At 41.8% G+C, this 13,449-nt stretch overlaps 1 protein-coding gene across 1 annotated transcript in view; it reads left to right on the top strand.

The window, feature by feature from the left end:
- CDC73 (cell division cycle 73) overlaps positions 1–13,449 on the top strand; it is a 61,927-nt gene that overhangs the window by 2,995 nt on the left and 45,483 nt on the right. Inside the window, exons 3-8 of the mRNA XM_081114610.1 lie at positions 174–243; positions 4,509–4,571; positions 4,651–4,703; positions 7,649–7,737; positions 8,715–8,931; positions 12,304–12,402. Coding sequence (XP_080970736.1) covers positions 174–243; positions 4,509–4,571; positions 4,651–4,703; positions 7,649–7,737; positions 8,715–8,931; positions 12,304–12,402 — 591 coding nt within the window. The remainder of the gene's footprint in view (positions 1–173; positions 244–4,508; positions 4,572–4,650; positions 4,704–7,648; positions 7,738–8,714; positions 8,932–12,303; positions 12,403–13,449) is intronic.

Below are 13,449 nucleotides of genomic sequence, written 5' to 3'. Positions count from 1 at the left end.
ATCGAGCCCACAACCCAGGCATGTGCCCTTGACTGGAATCGAACCCAGGATCCTTCAGTCCGCAGCCGACGCTCTATCCGATGAGCCACACCAGCTAGGGCATGGCATGTATCTTTACCAAGTTTCTTATCATAGTTACTGATTTGATTTCTAACTTAAACTTTTGATTTCAGACTGAAAACATTCCTGTGGTTAGAAGACCCGACCGAAAAGATCTGCTTGGCTATCTCAATGGTGAAGCATGTGAGTCCTTTTTACATTGCCTGACCTACCTGCACTGTGTGCATCGGCTCCCTTTCCCTCCCGGGAGAGCGAGTGCGTGGTCCCGGCTCCCGAGGCCAGGCACCCACGGGAACGGGCTCCATCACCTCGCGCACTCTCACAGGCTCTGCCTTTGAAAATCCTTTTTAAAAAATTCTCCTTTTATTTATTTATTTTTCTTTGTTAATCCTCAGCCAAAGGTATTTTTCCATTGATTCTTAGAGAGAGTGGAAGGGAGGAGGAGAGACAGAGAGAGACACCCATGTGAAAGAGACACATCGATTGGTTGCCTCCTGCACACGCTCCAGCCGGGGCCGGGGATTGAGCCAGCAACTGAGGTTCGTGCCCTTGACTGGAATCGAACCCGTGACCCTTCCGTCAGCAGCTGACGCTATATCCACGGAGCCAAACCGGCCAGGGCTGCCTTTGAAAATTCTTGCTTTCCTCTTGTATCATCAGTTTTCTCTTCTGCATCGTTCCCTTTAGAATACAGACAGTAAGGGCTCAGGTGAAAATGAATTTGACCCCTACATTCCTACTCTCTGCTGCTCCATTGGTCTGACCCTTTTTGCCGCAGAGACCTTTGCCAGCATGTGCGGTAGCCCTGCTGCTGCTGCTCTACCTCTGCTTCGCTGAGTCCACTCCAGCCTGGCTTTCCTCCCCGCCACCCCGCCAAAGGGCAGCGCTGCCCGAGGGACGGCCAAGCCCCTGGTCTCTCTCCCCACAGCGCTCCCCTCCGCACACCTGGTGCTGCTGCCCGCTCCGCTCCGAGCCCGTGTTCCTCGGCATCGGGGCTGCTGGTGTCTTTCTGCTCACCGTCCACCTCTTTGTTTTGCACACTTCCTCCCCGCCAGGGTCGGGGCCACTCTCAGCACCTTCCCTCCGAGATTTCTAGGCAGATGTCTGGGAAATTTTATTTTTTATTTTATTTCCGAGAAGAAGGCAGAGGGAGAGGGAGAGAGAAACATCAGTGATGAGATAGCATCATGGATTGGCTGCCTCCTGCATGGCCCCTACTGGGGATCGAGCCCATACCCGGGCATGTGCCCTTGACTGGAATTGAACCCTGAACCGCAGACCGACGCTCTATCCACTGAGCCAAGCCAGCCAGGGCCGGCATCTGGAATTTAATGTATCCTGATGCAGTGTGACCCTCCTCCGTCTCCTGGAAACAGAACTAACACAGCACCTTCACTCGCAGGGTCCCCCCGGGCAGGGGTTGCCTGTTCATGTAGTTGCTCCTCCATTCCATCTTGACAGGCTGACAGCCTCTGGCTGGCCTCCTCCCACCCGGTTCCACGCTTTGTCTCCGGACCTCTGCCTGGCCCTCCCGGGTCCCCCCACTTTGTTTGTTTTCTTCCCCCCCCCCCCCCCCCCTGCTCTGCCTGCTGTTAGTGACCTGTTTCTGTCACTCCCCTGTTCAAGGCCACCCTGTGGTTTCGCTTCACACCTACCCTGCCCGACACCATCTTGCTTCCGCCTCAAGCTAACCTCATCTTGGCCCAGTGCTGCCGGCTCTGCCAGCTGTTCTAACCCGAGAGCCTTTGCACGTGCTGCCTCTGCGTTCCGTTCTGTTGCTCAGTTGTGACACTTTCTCCCTTTCTCCCACTCCGTTCCGATCTGTGGTCTGTCAGGGCACTCACCTGATTACACTGAATATAGCCCTGCTTTCCCTCCTCCCCTCGTCTGTGTACGCACCTCCCTGACTTACTTCTCATCACACCCCTTAGGTTGACCTGAAGTTATGCCTTTATTTGTTCACTTAGATATTGTCTGTCTCCCCACGTGAGGGTAACTCTAGGGGGCAGGCAGTTAATACCCAGCATTTAGAACATGCTTAATAGGAAGTGCTCACCTGGAAAAGTGAGTCCGTTTTCATTTGCATCCTGCAGAGCATGAATAAAGTGATTGGGAAATGTTTGGTCTTACCTTTCCCGCGCTGTGGTTTGCTCTTGAAGTCCTTAGTCGGTGTCTTGTCACCCGTCCTGCTCCACGGCCGTGCCAGTGGGTGGCTCTGCACAGTCCCCCGTGTTGTGGAAAGACCATCATCGGGAGCGTGGGCCTCCCGGACTGTCCTCACTGGGCCCGGCGGGCTCTCACCGAGGGCGCCGTCGGATGAACAGGCTCGTTCGGGGCAGTGCTTTCGAGCAAATGGTGTTGTTTTCCAGAACAGAATTGCCCTTTATCCATCCTCTTCGCTTCCTGCCGTTTCTGTGGGAGAGAATTTTGGTCTTCAAGTGCATTGCTAATTTTAAAAAAAAGAAGCTAATTTTGTGGTTTAATGAAAAAGTTGACCTGATCTTAAGACATTCCATGTTCTCAGAGGACCACATAACAGCTGAAAGATATCAGTTCTTGACATATTTGCGTATTTAATGTGATCCCAATAAAAATCCGGAGGGCTGGGTGGAACTAGCAAAGATGATTCTAAAATTCACTTGATAAAATGTCACACAAATTTGAAAAAGAGCAATAAGCAAATACCTGCCGTTTCAGAGTTTAGAACTTACAATAAAGCCCTAATAAGTTCAAACGTGAAAGAATCAGCTGATAGAACAACTTCTTTGTTAGATGTTAAGGTGTGTGAGTTTAATGTGATTAAAAAGACATTTCCAATTAGTGGCAAAAGGTGGGAGTATTCAGTTAGTATGTTGGTAAAAAGTAAAAGTTGTGGCATTATACAAAAATGACCAACTGGGAAAAGGTATTTCAACTCATATTAAAGTAAAAGGGCCAATCTCACTAATGCTCTGAAGTGGTCTTAGAACATAACCCCAGTGGATTATGTGCACACAGTTCACAGAAAAGGAAATAAAATAATGTGAAAAATGCTTCATTTCACTCATAATAATAGAATTGCAAACTTAAACTATACAGAGAAGCATTTTTTTAATCGATTAAAATATGGAAGCTTGATAATACACTCTGAAGCTGTGAGGAAATATATATTTTCAAACAGTGTTGGTTTTAATGTGAATTGATACAATCCCCACTGAAGAAATTTTGCAGTAATCTTTCCAAAACGACATTGAAATCCTGCATCTGGGGCGTTATTCTGAGCTGTATTTGGAAATGGAGGAAGCAGGGTATTTATAAAGTTTTCATTGTGCCCTTGCTTGTATTGGCAAAAGAGAATTGAACTACCCATTGACAGGGAACTTGAAATTACAATTAATCCATACAGTAGAACACTGTGCAGCTATAAAAAAAGTTAAATGCTCCACATAAAGCAAGCTCTGAACAATGTGTAGTATGCTATCTTTTGTGTAAAAACAGGGAAAAAAAAGGTATGATTGTGTATTTCTTGTGTCTACAGAAGAAACTCTAGAAAGCTGCCTAGGAGATTAGCAGTAGCCACATGAGGGGGTAGGACTAGGTGAAGGGACAGGTACACCCCTGGGTTATCCTGCCTTTATTTTTAACCATTCAAAATAAAATGGCTTAGTTTAGTTTAAAATAACTTGTTTACCAATTATGAGTAAACATTGCATTACAAAGTGAATGTTAACTAACACTTCTCATATGTGTATGTATGTGTATTTACTATTGACTGACTGCTGCTACGTGCACGTGCTGTGATACTGGAGTGTGTGCTTTGACCAATTGATTTTAGTCAGATTATATCAATCATTTGTAAGTTAAATTGTTAACTATAGATGGTCCTACTAATAGGCTTTCTAATACAAATTTTTAAAAAAAATACGTTTTCATTGATTTCGGAGAGGAGGGGGGAAGGAGAGAGAGAAACATCAATGATGAGAGAGAATCATTGATCGGCTGCCTCCTGCACGCCCCCTACTGGGGATCGAGCCCACAACCCGGGCATGTGCCCTTGACCGGACTTGAACCCGAGACCCTTCAGTCCACTGGCCACCGCTCTATTCATGAGCCTGGAGTGTTGTCCTGTTCACCAAAAGGTGGCAGGTTTGCTTTCTAGTCATGGTGCATGCCAGAGGCAACCGATCTATGTTCCCCCCTCTCTCTCTCTCTCTCTCTCTCTCTCTCTTTCACTCACTCACCCTCCCTCCCTCCCTCCCTCTCCTCCTCCTCCCTGCATCCCTCTAAGATCATAAAAATAAAATAAAATGCATTTACAAGGCTGCTTTAAAACTTATATTTTACTTAGGAAATCATTTTATATAAATATAACAAAAAATACCCCAAAACTCCTTGAGCTTTTCATTTGTAATAACATCCACTATATATGTTCAGATATTGACCTCACACAAATCTTTTTAAATCTTCAGCAACGTCGGCAAGTATAGACCGAAGTGCCCCTCTAGAAATCGGTCTTCAGCGATCTACTCAAGGTATGTCTTTTGAACGTTTATCTTGAACTTTTAAGAACCTATTCCCAAACTATACATTTATTGCTTCTTTTTCTTACAGTCAAACGAGCTGCAGATGAAGTTTTAGCAGAAGCAAAGAAACCCCGAATTGAGGTAGTAGAGTTTTATTGTAAAGACGATTCGTATTGTTAAAGAAATTGGGATTTAGAATAAAGCTACGTGGTGGACAAATGACTTTATATTCCTTATTGATGAAAGTGTTGGAATAGATCAGGGGTTGGCAAATTTATGAAGAGTCAGACAGGAAATATTTTAGCCTTTTTGGGTCATTTAGTTTCTGTTCAGCCACTCCCTATGTTCTAATACAATTTTACAAAACAGATGGGGGGCCACATTGGGCCTTCGGGTTGGAGTTTGCCTAACCTGGGTAAGATGCTGTGGCAATTGGCTTCACTCTCAGGAGCTGTGACTATAAAGCGCTTATTACAGTTATTTCTTGAAGTATCGACACTTCAGGTTGGCATGTTACAGCCACTAAGTGGACGGTTAATATTGGTAAATAAGGTAGTTCTTCGCCTGCAACAGAGGTCACCTAAGAAAGGTGGTTACCCTCGGGAAGAGCAGTTGTTGACTAGCTAGTGTACTGCCTACGACTGGGAATTTTATGATACTATTTATTTAAAGTTGTCACAAGCTCCAGATCAGTCACGTGTAAATCCCACTGAAAATGGAGGATTGTACAGCAGGGCTACACAGAAGATCTGAAAAATGACTAAGCTGGTTGTATATCAATGAAAAATACAGGAATGATACCGTAGCCATCACTAGTGTTAGCATCATTAGGAACCCGATATTTTATTTCCCACTTGCCAACTGGTTGTACCTTTTGCCAGCTATATAGCAGAACGTCTGTAGTAAGGATAAGAAAGGTGACTGTTAAAGGAATAGGGTTGGGTGGTAAGTATAAACAAAATTATGGGCAATATTTGATGGTAAAACAATATAATTTTAATTAGCTTACTCTGAGACATGGCTCTGTATTTTAGGACCGATAACAGTGGTCATTAGCTCCTTGTTAGGACTCTGGGTACAGATTCATACCTGTACCTCTTCACTGGTTACAGATTTTGTGGCACGAAAACTGAAATTTCCCCAAATTTCTCTGTATGAAAGGAGGCGGTGACACTCTATGCAAAATGAATGAATTTAAGGATACTATTTATTTAGAAAAACCTTAAAACCACAGTATAAATATCAAAAGAATTGAACAAGTCAGAAATGCTAATTTTCTAGGATTCTGGTAATTTGAAAAATCAGCAGGAAATAGCATAACAAAATTTCTTCCAGAGCATTTATAGAGTTAATATCTACACAGCTCCACTGCATATGCAGTTTTCACTGAGCGGCTATAGATTGAGAGCCTGCAAGGCCCTATTCTGGGAGAGAAAAACCTTGAGGTGGGTTCTGGTCTGAGTAAAATTGGGCTGCAGTTGTTTTTAAAATCTGCGAGGAGTCTCCTGTGGAACTTGAGTGGTAGTATGTTTATGCCTTCGTTACAAATGGCAAACATTTATTGCATTTCCTAAAATACTATCCTTGCAGTCATGTCAGCAGCCTGTCTGTTTTACGAGTTTCACGTGAAAGATTAATATTAGAGCTGAATTGGAGCATGGCATCGTTTCAGACCTCAAATGCATTGACGGTTTTTATGCAGTTTCCTATCCCATTGGTCATATACACTGACTCTGGTCCTCAGGTTTCCATTTGTTGATTGAGGAGATTAAATTAGGTCGGAGTTACTCAGTTTTGTTTTTTAACACATTGCGTACCGCATAGAAATCTCTAAGACATACGCCAGGGACCGCACGTTTTTGGGCAAACTGCACGTTACCTAAATCATAACTACAGATCATAATGCACTTTAGGTGTTGTTTTTCAGTAATTATAACATTTTTATTTACAAAACCAAACAATTAAAGTTCCTAGTACTTTTTTTTTTTTTTTTTTTTTTTTTTAAATATATTTTATTGATTTTTTTTTACAGAGAGAAAGGGAGAGAGATAGAGAGTCAGAAACATCGATGAGAGAGAAACATCGATCGGCTGCCTCCCGCACATCTCCTACTGGGGATGTGCCCACAACCCAGGTACATGCCCTTGACCGGAATCGAACCCGGGACCTTTCAGTCCGCAGGCCGACGCTCTATCCACTGAGCCAAACCGGTTTCGGCTCCTAGTACTTTTTTAATGTATGGTACTGCGTAAAACATTTTCTAAAAGCGCCAGGAACTTGAAGATGAAGACTATTCGAATGACCAAAATACAATGTAACTGCAATGCTTTATGGGTTCGTGCAATTACATAGTTTTTCGTAGATTGACCTGCACGGTTTCCACCAGTGAGATCGCTTCATTCGATGTGGACAAGACAGTGTGTTGACATCTAAGGTCCTTAACAGATGGCGCGCGAAACACGAGAAAACTCGTGAGCGGTACGAAAGGTGTTTAAGTAACCAAACATTTTCAGACGAAATTTTATCTGAAAATCTAATATGCAAATTAGGTAAAAGGTTGAATTCAGACAAGTAGTGGCCCAAGGGCACTTTGTAGGCAACTCCTAATGTTCGGAGGAACAGGCTAGAAAGCCATTGAAGGTTCACTTCTAGTGTTTTGACCTGTCCTGGTGGAGTCAGGACCTGTGGCAACGGATGCAAACAATCTAGATCCAAAATGAGATTTTGACTGTGGTGAAAGTTTTTATGAATGTAGTTATAAACTTTCCCAAAGAATAGGAATTTACCTGTTGTATGCTATCTTTCTGAATGAAGGTAGCTATGATATCTCATGCGAAGACCTCTTAGTCATAGGAAAAGGTAACTGAAGGTTTTTGATAAGTGTTTAGTCAGTTCTGCTCTTATGTGACCCAACATACATTTATTATTATTGTCTTTATGTAAGTGAAAGTAATCTTGAAGTTGACAGAGGACTAGGGATGCCTGGAACTTTGTAGGCAGAAGTATCTGTGAGGGAAAGTTACGTGTAGTGTTTTTTGTTCTAAATATTAAAGCTTTAAAATACTCACTGAGCTGCGACTTTCCAGGATGAAGAGTGTGTGCGCCTTGACAAGGAGAGACTGGCTGCTCGCTTGGAGGGCCACAAAGAAGGGATTGTGCAGACGGAGCAGATCAGGTAAGAATTCCTTTAGCAGAAAGAAGGCAGTGTGGGTGTGTGAGTGGATGGGAAAGTCAGTTTAATGCACGTTTCATTATAATTTGGCAAAGTATTTGATTTGGCTGAAGGTATGCTGGTATGCCTTAGGGTTTTAGGGAAAGTTGCACAGTATTATGGAAAATGAGTCAAGTACTAGAAGCATCTTCAGCATCTGCTGTAAAGCACCTGCATCCTAATAGAAATAAACCAGTTACTGTATCAGCTGTTAAGGTACCCAAACACTTTTTAACTTTCTCTCATTTTACATTGTGAAAACGACACCAAGGTTAAGATGGTTATCTTAATGAAATCTGCACTCGGTGTTGTCTTTTTTTTATGGTTCTGAAAGTCTCTACTGTTTTGCCTATTATTTGAAAATCAAGTAAAGAAAAGGAAGCATCAAAATATTGTTTCATCTTCCAGACATGAAAAGGAATGTATGTTTATGTGGTACATAAAAGCCCCGTTACAATATATTATGCATGATGACATACAGGTTTGAAACCTTTGAAGTAAATTTCAGGGAAAACCTAAGTTTTGAATTCTTTACAGAATGAATTTTTCACCCCCAGTCTCTTCCAAGTGTGTGTGTGTGTGTGTGTGTGTGTGTTTATACACTTTGCATAGGTAGAGGGATGTAAACAAATGAAAGTATCAGGAAAACAAATTAAAGCACCCATAGTAATGAGTTCTATTTTGGGTGGGGAAGACATGAAAAAATGTGAAGATTTCTGTTGCATTGGTCCTTCTAAGATATTAGTAATATTTCTACAGGGGCTCCGTAAAATCTTAGGTGATCATAAAATATGAAGTATGTCATTTTTATAGATAAGAAGAAAACCTAATTATTGCCACTTAAAGTATTTTTGCCATGAACTTACAAATGTAACCCAGTGTATTTTGATGTGCTCAAGAGATCCTTACTGTGAAAATTTTAAAAAATGAATTGCTTTCAGGTCTTTGTCTGAAGCTATGTCGGTGGAAAAAATTGCGGCAATCAAAGCCAAAATTATGGCCAAGAAAAGATCTACCATCAAGACTGACTTAGATGATGACATAACTGCTCTTAAACAGAGGAGTTTTGTGGATGCTGAGGTAGATGTGACCCGGGATATTGTCAGCAGAGAGAGAGTGTGGAGGACTCGGACAACTATCCTGCAGAGCACGGGCAAGGTGAGAGGTTTGACGTGTTTGTGCACTGAGTGCGGATTGAACCTGTGATTGCTTATAAAAGTGGTTCAAGTTCACTCTGGGAGATTCACGCTTACCTCTGAAGGATCAGGATAAGGTGGGTTTCTAGGTGGCGTATTAGTCATTGTAGTCTACCCTGGGGTGGGTTGGTGGCCACCAAAGAAGCTGATGAGAAAGTTGTCTTGATTTGCCCTAATTTGTCAATCCCAGTAGGGGTCCACTTTTCCTGTTGACCAGATTTTTGGGTAAACCCAGTGAACAGGGAATATTGATGTCAAGCTCTCTGGTTGTTTATTAATTTTTGTCTCCACAAAGTAGAGAACTTGGGAAAATCAGTCAGTGAACATTTATTGCATGTATTTTATATATTATATTCTGGTTTGGATATACCAATATTTATTTGTTCCTTATTAATGGAGTCATTTTGTTTTTTAATCGTCACCTGAGGATATTTTTTTCTATTGCTTTTTAGAGAGAGTGGAAGGGAGAGGGAGAGACAGAGAAACACTGATGTGAGAGAGAGACATCGATTGGTTGCCTCCCACATGCTCCCGACCAGGACTGGGAGCCTGCAACCCAGGTACGTTCCCTTTACTGGAATCGAACCTGGGACTCTTCAGTCCTCAGACAGAGCTCTATTCATGGAGCCAAACTGGCAAGGGCTATTTCCTTTGGCTTTTTTTTTGTTTGCTTTGTTTGTTTTGCTGCTGGATTGTGGGATTTTCTTCCCTCTCTTCTCCCTTCTTTTCCTCTTTCCTGTTCATGATTACAAATAATGCATTAAAAAACACCCTGTACATGAACCTCTGCATTCATGTGCATACAGCACAAGTTAAACTTCAGAAGCAAATTGCTGGTTGAGGAGATGCGTGCTTTACACTTTGGAAGACGCTGGGTGTGTCCGTATCTTAAGGGGCTCCATAGTTTCAGCTGTCATTTCCTCCCCCACCGCCCAGTGTTCTCCTAAATGTTCATTCTCCACTGATGCCCAGTTGTTAATAACCCTGAGTGGTAAGGTTTGTAGAAGTGTGAGATTACTGACTTTCATAGGAGTTTCATTTGCAGATGTTGGGTTCTGGCCTCACTTTCCCTCCACCATTGGAGCAGGAATACAGCTGCTAGAAAAGAGAATGGGAAGGAAGGACTTGTGCTCTGACTTGTGCAGAGCACTTGAACTCAGGACTAGGACGCGTTCCCCAGACCTTGGATTATGGAGAAGTAATCCATAATCCAACGGGAGTAAACTTCTACTTGTGTGTGTACAGTAAATGATCTGTTTAACACTCCTTCTTACTGCCTAAGGTGGGGCTCATAGTTGAATATTGTGACTTGCATTGTTCTACCAACATTTATTATAACTGCTGAAAAATCTGAATCTTACAGGAATGGAACGAAACATAGGTGATATGCCCCACCTTCCTTTTAGACCAAACATTACGTTTTCAGATAACTGAGATGAACAATTTTTTTGAGCTCTAGGTGGCAGGATTGTACCATCATTTGAAAACGTAGAGTTTTAATTTAGTGTCGGTACCACTGTTACAGTTTGAAAAATAGGTTAATTGAAGAATTGCTTGGTAGCTAGGTTTGCTTCTGTTTTACCATTTTTAAAATAAGAACTATTTTGACTTTTTTCCTCTATATACTGTTTTTTTTCCTGCTAAACCCAAAAACTTTCTAGGTCAGCCGTCGGCAAACTACGGCCCGCGGGCCGGATCCGGCCGATTTGAAATGAGTAAAACTAAAAAAAAAAAAAAAAAAGACCGTACCCTTTTATGTAATGATGTTTACTTTGAATTTATATTCGTTCACACAAACACTCCATCCATGCTTTTGGTCCGGCCCTCTGGTCCAGTTTAAGAACCCATTGTGGCCCTCTAGTCAAAAAGTTTGCCCACCCCTGTTCTAGGTACTCATAGCCGTACAAGATCCTAAGATTTTAGACAGACCTTTTTTTCTGGGTTTTTGGAATAAAAGATAGGTTGAAGAGTCCATAGGAAATTGTAAGTATGTACTCTTACGGTCATTTCAGGCCACATAAAGCAACCAGATTTTATAATGCCATTAAAAACACACTTTTAAACGTGTGTAAATTGGTATGTGTTCATTGCTGAAAAATTGACAAAGAGAGATTATTTCCGCCATACAAAAATAGCTGATAACATTTTGACCGATTTTTCCAGACTCTGTGTGTCTCACACAGTACTATGTAATATTTACAGTAGCGAGAATGGATTTTCATCACGTGATAATAAGTTTGGATTAAGACTTCATTTGCATGTGTCTCTGTGTTGACCTTTGCACTGTCAGTGTGAATGGGGGGCCTGGTGCACTGCTGGCCTCTTGGCATGAACAGGCACTGGCGCCGCTCTGCTCGCGGCCAGCCGTGTTTTCTTTGCCACTGATGATGGCTGTGATGAGATATTTATATGGTTTGGTGTGATGTCAGAGAAAATCCAGTCCCTTGAAAAGCTCTTGTAATACTCCTCCTCCAGTTGTCCGTGTGAGGCCAGATTTTCTTTCATATACTTAGACCAAAACCAAACAAGATAAACCAACTATTAACTGTAGAAATACAGCTCTCTTCTATTAAGCCAGACATTGAGCCTTGCAAAAATTTTAAACAGTGCCACTCTTCCTTGTCCTTACCTTTTGTGCATTTTGGAAGATAGTTTTTCAAACAAAGGGCTGCTCCAGAAAGCATTAAGGTTTTAGCCAGGGATCCCCTGGAATGAATGACGTCAAGCCATTTACTGCGAGTAAGGGATGGTTACACAGTCCAAGAATAGGTTTGGACTGAAAAATATAAAAATTACTGGAGCTTAAAAAAATAATTAAAATTAGGAAAGTAAAAAATAAGAATTAATGAAAGCTATATTTAAGAAAAAATGGGGGAGGGGCATATGTAATGCTTTCAACAATAAAGTTTTTTTTTTTTTAAATATATTTTATTGATCTTCCACAGAGAGGAAGGGAGAGAGAGAGAGAGCTAGAAACATCGATGAGAGAGAAACATCGGTCAGCTGCCTCCTGCACATCTCCCACTGGGGATGTGCCCGCAACCCAGGCATATGCCCTTGACCGTAATCGAACCCGGGACCCTTCAGTCCGCAGGCTGACGCTCCATCCACTGAGCCAAACCGGCTTCGGCAACAATAAAGTGTTTTTTTTTTTAAAGTCCCGGAGAAGCTGTGCCTGCCAGTGAGGTGAAGAGATGATTAGGGTTTTTACACTCTGCGGTTTCAGGCATCCACTGGAGTTTGAAACATGTCCCCTGAGGATGAGGGGATTGTTGTAGTAGTTGATTCAGAATTAATCCTCTCTTGACAACACATCTGTCTTGTTTTATTTTAGAACTTTTCCAAGAATATTTTTGCAATTCTTCAGTCTGTGAAAGCCAGAGAAGAAGGGCGTGCACCTGAGCAGCGACCGGCCCCCAATGCAGCACCTGTGGTAAGAATGGTTTACTGCCTACGCTGTAGTTTTATGGAAAATGACGCTTGGTTTCCAGGATTATAATTTTGAAGACATGTAATCAGAGGTTTTCAGTTAGTAGTTTCTAAACCTTATGCAGCTTCAACATATCTAAAGGATGTGAAAGTCCTTCTCACCATTAGAAGTTACTTGAGCAGTAATTCTTGCCTGGAGACATACCTGTGTTGACTCTCGTAACAGAGTAATCTTATTTCTTCCTGGTTGGGCTTTGAAATTGGTTGATAGGTCAATGAATAATAAACAGTCATGTGCCTACCTGGAAAGAGGCCTCCATTAGAATATCACAGAGATCATCTTTATCCTGTGAAGAGTGTTCCATAATAATATTTTATTAATTACATAAATGCTTAATGTTACAATATAATAAATGTACTTATAGCAATATTTTATTTCCATAACCAGCTATTAAGAGCTATACCAGCTTTTTTGTCACTTAGTCTTCCCAAGAATCCTGTGAGGCAAAAATATTATTCCCATTTGATAGGTGAGAAAACTGAGACATAGGTTGAAATTGCCCAAGTCCATAATCCTATATAACAGTGGTTCTCAACCTTCTGGCCCTTTAAATACAGTTCCTCATGTTGTGACCCAACCGTAAGTTATTTTCGTTGCTACTTAACTGTAATGTTGCTACTGTTATGAATTGTAATGTAAATATCTGATATGCAGGATGGTCTTAGGTGATCCCTATGAAAGGGTTGTTCAACTGCCAAAGGGGTCGCGACCCACAGGTTGAGAACTGCTGCTATATAATAAAAGGCTAATGTGCCAATCGACTGAACAACAGAATGACCGGTCACTCAATTTGCATATTATTATATAGCCTTTTATTATATAGGATTATTGTTACAGTTGTCATTGTCATTATATTCATTTAAAGATTAACAATTTGGAGAATAATTCAGTTAAGAGGCTCTAAAATGCCAGCTCCATAAACTTTGAATTAAAAGGGTGTGTGGGGGTTTTTTTGTTAAAGAAAAAGTTCATAATTGGAGGAAGCTTACT

This window comes from Myotis nattereri (genome assembly GCF_964212035.1).
Source record: "Myotis nattereri genome assembly, chromosome: 20".
Lineage (NCBI taxonomy): Eukaryota > Metazoa > Chordata > Mammalia > Chiroptera > Vespertilionidae > Myotis > Myotis nattereri.
Note: the sequence above shows the minus strand (reverse complement) of the source record. Positions and strands in the feature narration are given on the sequence as shown.